General features: G+C 39.5%; 1 protein-coding gene and 1 long non-coding RNA gene across 7 annotated transcripts in view; one reads left to right on the forward strand and one right to left on the reverse strand.

Moving 5' to 3' along the window:
* Positions 1 to 16,047, reverse strand: part of LOC308195016 — a 28,598-nt gene that overhangs the window by 10,875 nt on the left and 1,676 nt on the right. For 3 of the 4 annotated variants that reach the window (XR_013951139.1, XR_013951140.1, XR_013951141.1), the window contains exons 4-5: positions 10,653 to 10,806; positions 184 to 287 (exon numbers count right to left, since the gene is read on the reverse strand). This is a non-coding gene — a long non-coding RNA (uncharacterized lncRNA). Of the gene's footprint in view, positions 1 to 183; positions 288 to 10,652; positions 10,807 to 10,849; positions 16,005 to 16,047 lie in introns of those variants that run through there. The other variant, XR_013951142.1, reaches the window with a different exon arrangement.
* LOC308195013 (uncharacterized protein) lies at positions 306 to 14,913 on the forward strand (the record flags this gene model as incomplete). 3 transcript variants are annotated; one of them, XM_080591730.1, is made up of 6 exons in its annotated part: positions 306 to 688; positions 1,778 to 3,016; positions 8,959 to 9,109; positions 12,818 to 12,888; positions 13,812 to 13,864; positions 14,751 to 14,913. In XM_080591730.1, exons 3-6 carry the CDS (start codon positions 9,064 to 9,066, stop codon positions 14,911 to 14,913), a joined length of 333 nt encoding a protein of 110 aa, XP_080447856.1. In that variant the 5' UTR covers positions 306 to 688; positions 1,778 to 3,016; positions 8,959 to 9,063. The 3 variants fall into 3 exon arrangements, with proteins under 3 accessions (XP_080447856.1, XP_080447855.1, XP_080447857.1); XM_080591729.1 differs by having other exon boundaries at positions 1,778 to 1,834; XM_080591731.1 differs by lacking the exons at positions 306 to 688; positions 1,778 to 3,016 and adding an exon at positions 7,383 to 8,791.

The following is a 16,047-nucleotide window of genomic DNA, read 5'->3' on the forward strand; positions in this document are numbered from 1 at the left end:
ATTGCTAAAGTAACTCATTGCCAACAGTTATATGTGATTTCTGAAACATACGAACTAAGTTTTAATCACTCTTTTTGGTCATAATTCCTAGCATTAGCAAATTGACTGAATAACTAAGCTGTCAGTCAGTTTTAGCACTGGGTTTTTAAGTGGTTAGCACTGAGACTAATGTAAACAACTCACTTTTACTGCAAAAATTCACTGGCACCGCTGTATAATACCAAATCTAGAGGGACTGCAGTTCCGCATCAGTCTTTCACTTAGTTGCAACAGCTCACTGGACCATCCTGCAGTTGGGAAAAAAAACAAAACAAGAGTGTGCAGTACAAACAGTTTTTTAAAGCTGACAGAGCATGGCAGCCATGGTCATTCCAGCTTCGGCTTTGTCAGATGAGATCCCCTATCCCAGGCTGACATTGCACTCATCTTACTCCCCTGAATGTGATATTTGCAGAGCTGTACAGACACAGCTGCTCCCTTTATCAAGGAAGATGCTTGATACAAGCAAAGAGTGCCACCTAAAGGCAAATGTGCTGAAGGCTCCACGGAGAGCCAAATTCAGTGAACCCTTCAGCATGTAAATCACCTGCTTGTTGCATTTCTTCTCCAGCCAGACTGACCTTGGACAGTTCATCATGTACTTGATGGTCTGGAGCATTTCTTGGACAAAGCTAGTTCTACGTTTTCAGTAAGTTTTCATTATTTTTCGTTTTCCAATAAAAGCTATGTATGAAAGTGTATAAATCCCTCCCTTTAGTGTAGGAGATAAAGACAAGGTGCTCAAATGAGCAGTACTGAGCGGTAGGTGATTGTGGCACTAAGCCAGTTCTGTGTGTGGGTAGATTTGGCCATCATTGATCTCTACAACATGATTTGGAGTTATTGAAGTAAAAGTCCACTAAAAAATAACAAAAATATTACTTTTTAAGCATTTTCAACTGTCTGGTCTGCATCCAAACTGAAATTACACAATGAAAACTTCTTCCAAGATAATGTTCAAAGATATAGCTAAATAGATGTGCTAGGTAAGGAAGCATCTTTTCCCTTTAGTTAGCTCAGCCACAAGGCAGCAGTGTAACAAGACACCGCTATCATGCAGGGAAATGGCTTCGTGTTAAGTTCTTTTAACCACAAATCTCTGCTCCAGTTGTTTTCGCTTTGTTTGTCTTTTTATACCCAGTTTTACAGATGGGCTTTCTCTGAACCATACCACGTGTGCCTTACTCCAGTTTCTGGTAACATTAACGACAGAGCTTTCTGACTTAACACAACGCCTTTTGGGATCTGTGCAGAACCTTTTTCTGGTTAAATTACTATACTTAATACAAAGCAATTCCAAAACAGGAATATGTTGCTCATCTCAGCCTCCTGTTCTCTGAGGACTCCTCTTTGGTGAGCTCTGCCCTGGTGCTGTATGGGCTGTCTCCAGCCACTCCAGCTGGCAACGAGGCAATATAGATTAAAAAAAAAAAAAAAAAAAAGTAGTGAAACTGGAAACTTAGGAGAAAAGAGTAAATACAGATCTTAAATGGCAACTTTTTCTAAAAATCACAAAAAAAAAGCAACACCATGGTATATGAATCTGTCATTGAGTCCATGTTTCCTGTGTTTAGAGGCTTTAGAGACTGACCAGTCTTATGTCCAGTGTGGTGTGTAATGCAGTAACATCTGTCTTGTTATCCAGGAACAACGTTTGTTGACTGCTCCTAGTACCACAAAATATACAGAGGTCAACCTTGTCATACTACTAATTATTCCTTGTAACAACTTCTTGTAGCAGTGGAAACAGTCAGGAGTGGCAGACTGAAGTTCAAAGAAATCAGACTTGACTACTGTGAGTAATGCTAATTTCAGCTAAGCTTTCCTTCAGATTTGTACAGTTGAGCCTGATGGTCCCATACAGAGTAAACAGTATAATATTCTAGAAACCATAAATCTTGACAAGTGATACAGTTTGTATCTTCTGGTTTTAAGTCTAGTGCGTTTATTTATTAGGGGCTACTCTGTCAGCTCAGGAAATGAGCCTTCTTAAAGATAATAGCATTCAGTAATTACCACATCTCTCATTTAACCATGTCAGAGGAGCTGCTTAAAATGGTGATTACATCTAAATTCCTGTTACTTTGCCCTTAAGAAGTATTGTAAGTCAAGAAAAAAAATGTTACTGCATCAACATTGCACGCTTGCTGTGATGACTTTGTACTTCATAGTGAAGCGCATGCAAGGAGTGGATACTGTCAATGATACGATGGTGTAGGTGATATTTAGTTAATATGCAGGTAACAGCTACATAATATATTAAGCGCACATGAGTTGGGTTTTTTTTTTTTTTCCACAAAAGAAAATTAAATGGAAGAGCAGCAGTCAGAGCAGTATCAACTACATCAAAAACTGCAATTAATTTTTCAAGATATCCTAACCAATTTATTTTTGTAAATCGGAATCTACTAAGTCCTGTATCAGGCAATGAGTTTGTATCAGGTTTTTTAAGTAAGAATTACTGGTGCATGTGTTTCACACGTCAGTAACTCATATCACAATGCTGAATATATTCAAAGGCTACTTAAGAGAGTAAATGACGTTATATATAGGCAGCAGTTGCTTTAAATTAGTGTGGTGTTTTGGAGAAATATCCCTGGAAACATTTTGGCACAATGGCTTGCCTTTTCTCTTTTTTCCACAACACTGAAACACAGCAATAGCCTTGCCCCCAGGTCACTGCACTGCAGAGGATATTTTACATTCTTTTCCTTTCATTCTTTTACTACAGAGGAGTTTGGTTGTCTCAATAGTAGTAACAAACTAATCTACTCTAGTGGCTTTTTTGCAATTACTCAAGTCTTTATGCGAGAAGAGTTTGGATTTTTCTTTTAGGGGCTTTTATGTTGAAAGAAAATAAAGCAGGTTGTTAAGGAATGTGGGACTATAGTTTCAGCCAAGCTGTGCAATTAATCAGGACTAATGAACTGATACGCTACTGGACTGTTGAGCAGCCGGTTGAAACAGCTCTGACAGTGTAAGTAATCCAGTTCTGATGCTGCGTTCAGCGTTTTGAACTGATGAATGACTGCCTGACAGCTGTGCTGGCTACAGTCATCACTCTTTTAGGAAATACCTCATTTAATGAGCACAATAGAACAAAGCAATACCTGCTAATTGGGAATGGTCTTACTGCAGCAATTGGATGTAAATAATACCAAATCAGAGGCCGGGTTCAATACCACGCGTGCTGCTGTAGTGCCAGGCTTTTGTGACTTCGTGTAAGATTACTGCCCCTGAAACACATGCACACAGGTTTGCGCTGCAGAGGCACAGTGGACTCCCCAGCATTTCTCTCCATGGCAGGAGGACTCCGTTTCTGCACAGTGTTCTGAGAGCAATTGCCAGTGTGGGGGTAGTGGCCTTTGATGTCAGATAATTTGACTTGCAGGTTTTGCTTCAGTTGACATATGATGTTTTCCCTGGGGCTCAGTAATGTGAACTGGAATGTGTTTTTTTGTCATAGAGGCTAAGAACTAGTCTTTGGTTTGCCCGTGGGAGGGAGGCCTCCGCAAACAAACTCATATGGATTTCACCTACCCATCCACATAGTTTCAAACCTAAAAGACCGAGGCAGGCAGCTCCGAGTCTGGGAAAGAAAATCACTATTCTTCAACTGAGCAGGACTTAAAATAGCAATTAAAAGGACTAACATGACGGTGATAAAAGTACAGGGCGTGTACTTGTACCCTTTAAAGTTTAATCCATGTTCAGGCAAAACCTCCTCCACTGCCTAAGAGGAAATCTGGCAGGGGGAGGTCAGAATCAAGGTCAAACTTTATATACAGATGGAGGCAGTGAAAGAAACTGTTTAACAGCTGAGACTAAATGTAATTCTTTTCTGGAAAACAACTGAAGAAATAGCAACTGAAGCAATTTTGGCTTGTTTTTCGTTAGTATTGATTGTAACTGATTTTTTTCTGGCCTGAGAGGTAGGTAAATGCACCGTTCCTCTAGAGCAGTGCACTGTAAGAGTGTGAGAGTCCCATCCTCTTCTCTGCTCCCAGCTCCTGGAACTTCCATTCCAACTACCACCAGACTTTTCAGAAAAGAACACTCATTTCAGGAAATGACTTATTTATGTCTCCTGTCCTGAACCAGTTATATTTTTAGAAGGGAGGAGGAGGAAGGACACTGTATAGATTTTAAAGCTCCTCCGTATGAATAAATACTCCATGTATGATTGAAAATAAAAGCGAGTCTTTGAAATCTGAGCCATAGTATGGGCTGCTTTATAGACTTTTACCTCCTGAACATTGCCTTTTTAAGAGTACTATTATCATCACATGCAGCACAGCCATGTCCGGGGATTGCCCACAGGAGAATAGCTGAGCAAATAAAAAATTTCTGCCTTGCAATTCAGAGATACTGGATGCAATGTAGTTCTATGATTCTGTATTGTGCAAGTACTCTGGGTGGTGGTGAACATTAGACATGACAAGGTTTTCAGCTACTTCCTTCACTTCAGTTGAAGATTGAGTAATATATTGATCAAATATACTGAATTTGCTGCCAGGATAATTCTGCGAGTTTTTTTCTAATACTTTGGTATTCAAGACCTGTATAAAAATATTAGCTATCCTTTAGTATGTGGATTACAACTGTTTCTCTAATTACTCAAATCGATTTGCAACCACAGCCCTGAGGAAAAACTTTGTTTTTACTCTAGAGATTGCTCATAGTTTTTATATAAAGCTATAACCTTTATTTATTGACACATTAAATTAAAATGGAAATAGGAAGGTACGCTGATAAAAAGCAAAGTGCTTTTCATGCTGTATCCTGGACACTACTCTTCTTGCAATTTTATTTAGGATGCTAGATAAGAGTGAAATATCCCATTTCCAACAGCGTCTGAAGTTTCAACACCGTCAGGATTTTCCCTCAGGCAATAAAAATTTAATTAAGTTTTATGGAATGAAGTCCATAACTCTTTGGATATTCACATTAGATTTTGATAAAATAAATTCTATGGTTTTAAAAAGTAACATTGTATTTATATAGATTTAGGCTGTCAGGATGCCCATTTCGTTATCTATTGTGTGCTCCCATTTCACATACTACCGTCTTAAGAGTGCTGCCATACATTGAAGTTCTCCACTTGCATAAATGCTCCTGCTCTTTTCTTATCATCAGCGCCCCATGACTCCTCTTGTCTTACTGAAAATGCTACAAATCAGGACTGGCTATCTGTAAACATACCCTAAAACACATAACTCCAAAATGCAGCTTCCTAAATTGACAACTAAACTTCCTCAGAAGGCTGCATCTCCATTCAAAATCATGTGCGGCACACTAAGCATCTCCATCTTCTCCACCTGTTCTATAAAGAATAAGAGTGTCAAAATCAGGGATACTAAGATGCCCACTAAGGAACATCTGTTATGGTCATGATGCAATTTTTTATTATTCTGCACCCAGTCTGAATTAAAATTTGCATAGGCTTCCCTGTATTTAAGAACCTGTAAAGCAGAATATTAATTTATTATCAATATAAAAAGATTAATTAAATTCCTACAGCATGGAATAAATAGAATTGAGAGTTGTTTAATTCAACTCTGAACGCTGAGCTGTGCAGGAGAATAGCAAGAGACTGAAGGAAAATTTATCTATAAAGTCAAAGCTGGTCCAAAGAAAATGGATGTATAAACATTTCACAGTGATGTCAGAATTTCTCATGTTTCACTCTAAACAAGTAATTCTGCAGGGCAGAACGGAAGAGGAGGCTTCCAAAAATGGGGTGTCTGTTAAAGGCTTGGCTGATATAAACACAGTGCGTGTTGGGATGTTAACAATCTAGCGCTTTCCTCGACAAGCCTTCCTGCTTAGTGGTAAATTCCAGGTTGTCAGCCATGCTCATCTGTTTAGTTAAATACCATTACGGGACCTTGATTTTGGTGAGAACTGTGCTATTCCAGAGGGCTGTCTGTTCTGATGTTTTGAAGGAGCCAGGGGTTTTGGTCACAGCATGCATGTTTATGGCATGACAGCTCGGCCAAGAAGGTACTGTTGCACTGCAAATACTCAGAGCATATTATCCAAAATATAAAACAGTCCAACACCCAAGCATACAGATGGCAAAACAGACTGAAAGATTCAGTAACATGCTAAATCCATGTGCATTTCTGATTCTGTTCATTATTTGTTTTAAAAGTCAGAGAAAAAAAGTCCAGGGTGAAAAGGCAGCTGCTTTGTTTTTCTCCAGAGCGGAACAATGCGCACAGTCCCACATGTAAGGAATACCTTTCAGTTCTGCAGCATGGCCAAGACAATGCCAACAAAGTCAGCTGAGTTCCAGATTTTTCTTTAAAATTTAAGTCACTTTACTTAAACCATCTGTGGAGAGAGAGTAGTTTTGCAGTGAAGTGTGTTCTTGGGATACACAAGAGCATCTACAGTGTCAAGCCAGTTCTAAGTGGGCAGTATTCTAAAATAGCTGTTTCGGGATTACTGCTTGGCCAGTATTCTGTAATAGAAAGCACTTCAGCAGTGCAGTAAAAAAAATATCCTCTGGACTCCCTGCTGGGTAATAATTACACAACAAGGTAACAAGGACTACTGGGAGCATTAGCAGGTACAGTTAATCAGTGCAGCTCCACTGACTTCAGTGTATTTATGGCAGTATCAGTAAATGTTCTTGCTTGCAACATCTCCCTTCATTGCATTTCATTTTCTAGAACTGAATATTTCTAGCTATGCTCCCTGTGTTTCATAATGTACACGAACATTGCAAGTACTAGTTAGGAAAATGGAATAATGGCACTTTCACTGGTGTAGACTAATGCTCTTAAAGGAAACAAAAACTGTTATAAAATGAGATTTTCAAGGTCAAAAATCAAGTGGCTGCTGCACCACTGGTAAAAGCAACTTCCAGCTAGAGCAGGACAGAGAAGAGATGGGAAAAGATGAGCCAGCAGGTGGAAACGTACACGATGTTTAGAGTCAGAGGGTGAGATGAGTCTGTGAAGACTTTCAAACGCTGTAACACCAAGTTTAGTTGATCACAGGGATGGCTAAGGAGGCGATCGAGAATCAAGTTTTTTCATCCCAGTTCCTGGAGCAAGCACGTGATCGAGCCCCAGAACTGCAGCCTCCCTGAGGTCAGGAAGGCTTAGGAACACTGCAAGAGAGGAGTGCATGCACAGGGCTGTCAGGCTGTGCGAGTGCAGGTCAGCATCAGGGGGACAGGACAGGAAACTTCCATCTGCTACTGCGAGGGGTAAGTCTGTTTTCTTCCGAGGGTAAGTTTCAAAAGCAGATGATGTTGTTGCTGTGTTGGGGACACCAATTGTCAGTCAGTCATCTTCAGTGAAGTCTCCTGGACCAGGAACTGGACTGCAGTGGGTCAAGAGGAAGTAAATGCATACAGCCCAAATGCCTGCTGATGAGTTAGTGGCTCATGCACATGGTATTTTTCAATTTATGAAGACCTCCCTATGCTTTTTTTCGTGTGTGTGTGTTATTTCTGCCCTTGAAACACAAGGATAACTCTAACTAAAGGACTTCAGAAGAAAAAAATCCTTCCCCACACAGTGGAATTTTGGAAGGAATTCCCTTTTTTCCGCGTTTTCCAAATTACTTACTGAGACTGCTTTGGTTCTCCCTTGTTTTTCTGCTTGAGTACTTTTCTTCTGAGTACTATTTTATGCATAGTGATTCTTGGGGATCTCAGATTTACAGCACAAAAAGCAATATATTTTTTTTTCTTAATTGCTAGGTACCTCTGCTTTTAGCCCCCAAATTTGGGTTGTCTACTCGTGGAGCAGCAACCACAGCATTTGACTTGGGTGTGCAGTCACTTTGTCTGCTTGAATACTTCTGAAGACTGAATACGTAAACAATACTTGTTCTGAACATACATGAGCCATCTTCAGGCTCATGTTTATTTATGCACACTACCGATCAGACAAATTAGAAAATAAGTTCACAATTTACATGCTGCGAAATCACAAAACAGAGGGCAGACTTCTCCAGCTAAATACTTTGGCAACTTTTGAGCTTATGTACTTTCAATTCTCAGACTTGTTCTACTTACCGGGTAAGTTTCTTGAGCACTGCTGGCAGAAACTAGCCTACTGTCAAAAAGACGATAGCCGACTGGTATTAAAATCATGTAATGTCACATCTGCTTCTTTTTAGGAAAAGGAAAATCTATGATGTGATAATGGTACCACTGGATACAAAAAAAAAGTCTCTTGTATAAAAGAATGCCAGGCTTGCTTATATAAAACTGACTGTTCCTATTGGTATAAGGCAGCCATACCAGCACTATTTTTTAAAATACCAATATATTTCTATAGGAAGAGGGAAAAGTTCTTCAAATTTTCAGTGACTCCTGATGAACTTATTTTCCATAATTCAGGTTTTGACGTCCACTCTTAGGCACCCTAAAAAATGTGGATACTCTCCTCTGGTGATTTCATATATAATGTTATTCCTACAGCTATTTAGCAATTACAAGCTCATTTAGATTAAAATAAAAAATGAAAATTACCTTCTTCCCTACTTTGTTGCCTGCGTGTGCATAATATATGGTTAAGTTCGCTTGTCTAAGTCTGTGCGTGATAAGCCCTGGAGACGATACTTCTATTTAAAAGTGGTAAAGGAAATAATTGATGCCAAATAGTTTCCTGTAATAGAAAAGACTTCTCCCCAAACACATCTAGCGAAGGGTTTAGGCCAAAGTCTGATCCAGCTGCAGATGCAAAACCCCCTTATCTGAAGCTTCATTTTGAACTGTCATGTTAAGCAGGTAAGTTTACAACAGACTTGGTCACAGTGCGTTTGCATGCATCCCCTTGATTTTCGCTTTTATTTTTTAACAGGAAACTAATAGAGTGTGCTAGACATTTTGCTTCACTTTTTTTTCCCTATTGTTTTAATGTTTCTCCTTTTTTTGTTCTACTGGTTGAATGAAAGCTGGCCAGCTTCTGCCTCCACCTATGAGACTTCAAGTCAAGACTCACCAGGGTCTTTCAATGATGACAACTCCTTCAAACTCTTGATGTACTAGCACTTTTCAGAATGCTGGGCAAATACTGTTTCATGGGGAAGCCTCACAGCATTAAAGGTATGTATAAATTAACCTTCTTCAACTTTCCCAGTTCATTTCTGGCTAATTACAGTCCAGTCACACAGAAGGATGTCCCCATTTGGTCTGAGAGCAGGAGCGGTCAAGGTTGTGACAGCTCACACCCTGCTTTTATTGACAGCAAACTCCGTTGCGGGATAACTGCTGCCTACCACATTGGTGCATTAAGTTCTGGTTCTCCAAAATCCTTGGCACCAACTCTCGAGAGGACCATTCGCTACTGATGGTCTGCAGAAAGTGCAAAGCGTCTGCACTAAGAACCATCTCTGTCCAGTTATATCAAAAGTACAGAGCTGGGGTGAAATGAAGGAGTAAGGACTGCATGCAATGGCAGAACATGAAAATATGTGTAGTCAGGGAAAACAGGAGTCATTACAGAAATGGTCTATCACTATGCAAGGCATAGTCCTTAGCAGGACAGAAAAATGCGGTAACTAGAAAACGTACTACTGCTCTGTTTCTAAGCCTGAAAATAGCCTGTTCCGCCTGAAGTTGTCAAAGTACTTATCAATGGAGAACCTTTGCTACGTGAGGATCAGAAAATATGTTGTGGAAAAACATATGCCATTTTTTTTCTCCAGAAGTAATGGCAATTTCCCTGTTCTGACCTCAAGCAGATCTACTGTGATATGCATCACAGGGTACTACATGTTATTTGTACTCGTGTGGTCCAAGTAATAAGAGCACTCCATTAATGACAACCTCTGTACATCTTTCCTCCAGCTTTGACTGGTAATGTGGTTATGCTTTCTGATCACGGCATGCTATGATTTGAATATACCCCTTTGATATATTTTGCATTCATGGTAAGTGTGTATTCCTTGGGGCACAATTATTTTCTGTCTCCCTGCACTGTGATAAATTTCACAGAGATGTGGACAATGCAACCAAATCCTAGCACAAGAAACAGAAAAAAAAATGTTTTCTGCTTAAACACTTGAAATTAAACACTTGAAAAAGCTTCTTTGAGAACTATCATTTTAGAATGAGACTGTTCTTTGCACTGGTGGTAACAAGACAGATAATGTCCCTTTGGTGTGTGTTTTTCATTCTGCAGATGCCCAGGCACAGATTACGCTGTCCTGGCACACAGCAGACACTTGATTTAGCAGACTTCCAGTCCCAGCTCTACAGCTGTCTTGTACGTGCCTGCCTTCAGCGCTGCTACGCACGTGGCAGACAAGCACAGTGCCTCGAGTCTCGTTACCAGAGGTGTGCCTGACAGCCTCCTGACATGCCCCTCAGCCTGTTGCACCAACCCGCACTCTGTCCCCACAGATGCCACTCTGGTCTGCTCTTGCAGCTTCTATCCAGCCTTTCCACACACATCTCCCTTCATAGCTCTGAGCACGTGACAGTTTCAGCCCCAGCAACGCAAATTCCAGCCAAGCAGTCAGCCCTTCACAATGTGTATCCAGCTTGTGAACTACGTACCCAGCCGCAGTACCTCTCACTTTTGGTCAGCAGTCTTTATCTGGGGAGAAAAGCAGGCAGAAGGAGCAGCTATGGCCTGAATTCTTACCTCTTTAGGGTGCGTGTGCTGTCCCAGACAGGTGATACAGGAGCATTTGGTGGTTTTGCTGTTATACAGCCTCGGTCTCTGTTCAGTGTTGATGCTGTGCTACGGACTGCTGTTGTCTGAGGAAAGAGGAGCTCTGTTGGTATGCCGCTGTTGTCTGAGAAAAGAGGATGCATAAGGGGCTTGATGATGCTATGAAAAGGCAGGTAGCACTGCATGATATTGCATTGGTCCACTGTATATTGTTATTTGTTGTATTAAAGCATTCAGCCATCATGGCATGTTTAATGACAAAGACTGAACGTAATTGACATAAGATCCATTCCATAAGTGAAAAGTAGTTATTGCAATTAGTCATGTGATAAGTACACCTGGAACATTTTATGCCTGGATTCTTTAAAATATAAGCTGCCAAAGAGAATGAGGTATGGTTTCTTTGATTTTCTTAGGTGGCACTGGTAAACTGGTTACATTGGTGTCAAGCTAAAGAGTTTCAAACTCAGAACGATAAAAGTTGCTCAAAAAATCAGAACGTTTTTGCATGCTGACTCTGCCTGTATGCACTAGGTTCTGTTGCAAATGTAGCCTGAAATGCTCCCTGCATGCAATGCCCTGTAATTTCTAAATGTGCTGCGTAAAGATTTTATTTAAAAGGATAAACTCGTGGTTCCACCATAAGGAAGTAGTTTACAAAGAAGCCCTTTGAAATTTAAATAAGACAGTCTTCTACCTGACGATCTCCACAGTTGCAGGGAGAAAAGGGTATGTTTTATATTCAAAGTAGTGCAGGACATATTATGAAAGGTAGGGAAGTGAAAACAGATGAGTAACTACTGCTATGTGTAGCCAGAAGAAAACCTACCAGCAATTAAGCAAGAGGCAGATTCCTTCTGGACTACCAGCTCTTCTGTAGGAAGAGCATGAGAGTGGAAGTCAAAACACATCATCTTGAGTGCCAGTGCTTTGCACCAGGTTTCCTGTGTAACCCAGAATATGTCAGGTCACGCCTTGGTTTTTCCTCTTTGGAAATGTGAATGGTATTACCTTACCTTACGTGAGATTTAGCATATTAGTATAGGAACTGCTTTGAAAGTTTCAAGAGGCAGGAGCTACAGCTGTGAGAATATTATCGTGCATACAATGACACATGAAATGATACAATCGGAACTGTAAAGTCAGAATTGAAAATTACGTACTTCATTAACGCTCGACACACGTTGTCAAGTGTTCCCTTCACTGGGTATCAGACAATAATGTGGCTTTTAGAAGACAGAAACTTTTCCAGGGGTGTGTTTCTATTGCAAGCTGTTTTCTGTCTCTGCTTGCTCTAGAAGTAATTTATGACCAGGGGATACTGAAGAAATTTCTCTTTAGGGTTAATGACTGTTATACGTTCTGTTAAGATTTCCAGCTCTAGAAATACATAGTACAACAGCAACATAAAAGGCACAGGCTGTCCAACATACTGCTTCATACTTCAAAAATAATTTCCAGTTAACAAAGCAGTAAAATGTCATTAGGAGAAGCAATGTAATGAAGCTAAATAGAACTAGGAAAGAAGTTTCTAAAAATGATCCACATGAAAAATGTAATTATTTTAATCACCAGAGTAAATGTGGAACTCCTACAGATGTTCACATGCAATTCACACTGAAGTCAGCTAGTGGTTGACATACTCGATATGCCTATGATTCGATACATATTACTGAAAATAAAACTTACAGAACTAGAGGGATGCCCCTTACTCTGTGTGCAGAGTTCACTTCTTTAAAAGGAGCCTTGATTTATAAGTTGTGAGACCAAAACTAACTGGTAAGGACTTGCAAGAAAAGTAATATTGCCATGGCAACTTGGTGATAGTAAGCAATTAGGAAGTAAATGCGAAGTCTTGAAACAACGCCTGCAGAAATGCACAGACATACAATTATTCCAATACAATTGAAAGTAACCCAATTCAGTAGGCAAAACTGTGTTGGAAAAGCTGTAGCTTCTCCAGATGAAATCAGTCCCTTTAGTTTGACAACATAAGTTTCAATTAATTAAGAAAAAAGACAAAAAAAAAATAACAACATCATAATCAGATATCCCAGCAAGTGAGTGACTTTTTAAAAGCTTGTATTTGTACAAGTCAAAAAACGTATACTAAAATAAGCATTTTTCTTATACAGGAACACAGAGGCATTTCTTAGGAACAGAGCAACTTTTTGGAAAAAGTAATTCACAGCTTGTTATGACAAATGTGAGTAGAAGCGCAAACGACAGTAGATTGTACCATATATGGGTGAAAAAATTGTCTCCTCTAGAGGCAGATTATGGTCGCTGTAACATCAGTATAAATCTGGAGTATAACTCTGGTGTAATTCCCCAGATTTCAGTGTAAATACTCTGGTGGAACAGAGAATAGCAGCATGCAAAATGAGAACTATACCTTTAAGAGATTTGCAGAAGGACAGAAGAGATTTTGCTGAATATGGAATTACATTCTGGCACCATTAAAGGGAGTACAGTATTTCTAAGGCATCATTTTCTTATTTTTTCTTCTTTTGACTTTCTCTTAATTCTTTCAGAGGTTTTTACAGAGATTCCACTTTAATTCTCTGTTTCTCTCACTGTGTTTCCCTGAAGTCTATATTTGGTCTTCTTTGGCTGGTTGTTTTAAAGAATTTAATTCAAAAGACGTTTACATCATTGTCTCCTATCCTGATCTCGTCATCCATCAACTTTTCCATCTTTACCAAGATACCATTTCACTACCTGTAATCTCAGCTGTCTCTTTCTCTCTGTCTTGCTGCTACCCAAAAATGTAATGGTCCGATTTTGTCATTGAAAAGATGATACTGGGAATGTGAAAAGCATAAAGAAAACACTAAGTGCAATTTCCAGGACCAGAGTATTTTGTATTACTATTTGTAATAATATTTGTATTAATTTTGTATACTTTTTATTAAAAAAAAAAAAAGTTTTCCAATCATTTCTGTCAACTTAGAAAATTCAGATCAGATTCAGCAGAAAAAATTAGGTGACTAGACTTATCAATCGCAACAGCTCAGTGTGAAAGCGTAATAAAAAAGTGCACGAATGCCTTTCTGGATCTACATACCAGAGCTGTTTGCCTGCAGAGATTCACTTACTAAAACTGTCATTATGCAACTTTTATTGCAGGACATCAAAAACAGAAATAAGGATGACCACCAAATGATAAAATTTACCACCAGGTAAGCAGGCTTTCTGGTTGACATGTGAGTACTGAAGCTCACTGCAAAATATAAAGCTGCCATTTGTGCAAATAAGGTCATTATTCATTTAATGGAAATAGGAAGCTCTTACCATGCTTAACAAATTTCTGCTATCACTTCTACACAGGATGATGCTAAGTTGCGGTGCAGCAGTAGAGCAATGTACTTAGTGAAGATAAACACAGTGCTTTTAGATTTTGGACAGCTGCAGCAAAAGAATATTCCGAATCCAAATTGTCTGCCTGGCCTTTAAAATTTGGTCACCTGAAAGTCATTAATTATGGAATTAATAGAAACATGTCAATTTGGGAAAAAAAATCTGTCTTTTCTCCCCCCACCCGCTGCTTGTCTAGACTCAGCTCTGTCCTTCCACACAATCTCGCTACTGTTATGTGAGAGGAGAGCCTTTTCTTCCAAATAGGCTGGAGTCTGGGACAGCCTTTGTGTATTTCCCAGCCCTGGTGACCCTTCATCTCATTTCAAATCTCAAATAAAAACAACTCCTTTTCTCCTCCTCTCCCTATACATTTTAATGTCTCTCTTCCGCTGCTCTGATTTAACTCTTGACTGTAATATTCCCAAACAAAACCTTCATTAAGATAGACTCCAAAGTTGAATGCAGGAAGGACCTGTTTGAACAAGTAGTTTCTGTCTGGGCAAGATTGTTCTCTACCATATATTTACAACTGTTTCAACCAGTCTGCTTTTAAGTATCTACAGCTAATTAGATTCTGAATATTAGATTTTCTCCAAGATTATCCTTCAGAGCTGTAAGACTTACTATAGGAGAGATTTTCCTAGTAAAATCTATTTTTTTTCTTTCTTAGCTGGCACATACATAACTAGAATCCCAAATATGTTTCAGGTTTCTTTTCTGCAATTGTACTGCTATAGAGCCTGTGAGCACACTTGAAATCTCATTGGCAGTGGCCTACAAGAAAGGTTTCATTACAGGTAGGGAGCCAAAATTACTTTATTTCTCACAGTGGCATTCAGCCTCATCAAATGTTTGTAGCCCTGTCCCTTGATTGTCATTTAGCCAAAGAATATAAAAATGGCTAACATTTTGGAAGGGATTTGTGCATGAAGCTGCCAAACTTCAGACACCATTGAGTGCTTTTGGAAAATAGGTTCCTGTTTGGGCACCAGAACTGGGAGACGCCCGAAATTAATTGTCACTTTTGAAAATCCCAGACAGTCACTGCACTTAATCTTTCTCAGAGATTTAATCTTTCTTGTATTTCTTTTTGCTGCTTCTTTCTCAGCCACTCATTTCAGTTCTTTAGGATCTTTCCGATACTGCAAGGACAACACCTCACAGTCTAAGTAAAAAAGAAGGTGCTTTGCTGCCTAAGAACTTGTGTGTGAATTGCCCTAAGATGCAGCTGAGTTAGGCTTTCCTTTTTGTTTTAAATGGTTTTCGTTAGCTGCAAAATGTGCATGGTTAGACTTAGTCTTCCTCTAAACTGACCTTTAAAAGTACACTGGAGCATGCTAAACAATTTTTGACTCCCAAGTTACCCATGAGCATGAGATTAAGGGAGGGTGCTGGTTTATGTACAGGTTTTGTCCTGATACATAGCCAAGGTGTGGCCAGACATGTCCCAAACCAGGAACATGGAGGTGCTCTTGACTCCCCCAGTTGAGACATATAGAAAAAGGCACACCTGTTTATTAAGGAGGTTTCAACAAGAACAAATAATGTGATTTGGCATCTTTTTTTCTAGGCATTGATGTACTACGCTATGCAAAAGCACTGAGTAAATGATGCAAGGGTTTGAGGTGGAATAATTGGAGTATATTTATTTGCCAGACACTCTGTGCAGAAGAAAAGTTAAAGTTTTGTAGATGTAGCTAGCATGGAAACTTCCTCTGATCAGCTAAGGAAAAAGTCACGCTCCGGAATCTATTAAGTGCTGGCATTGTCAGTCTTCCCAGTAAATATACATAGCGTTCACGATAAATGACAGAAATACCGCACTGACAAAAGCCATTGCGTTTTTCCACAGTGGAGACAGTCCAAGGCGTCAGTCTTCGTGCACAATGTGTTGTCTTTCTTTTAGTCGGTGATATAAGAAGTCTGTAAAGCTACGGCAATGCTTTTCATGTATTTGCATCCCTGTAAAATGCATAGTAGGTGAAGATGGAAATTATATTTTCCA

This window comes from Anser brachyrhynchus, assembly GCF_964034855.1.
Source record: "Anser brachyrhynchus genome assembly, chromosome: 4".
NCBI lineage: Eukaryota > Metazoa > Chordata > Aves > Anseriformes > Anatidae > Anser > Anser brachyrhynchus.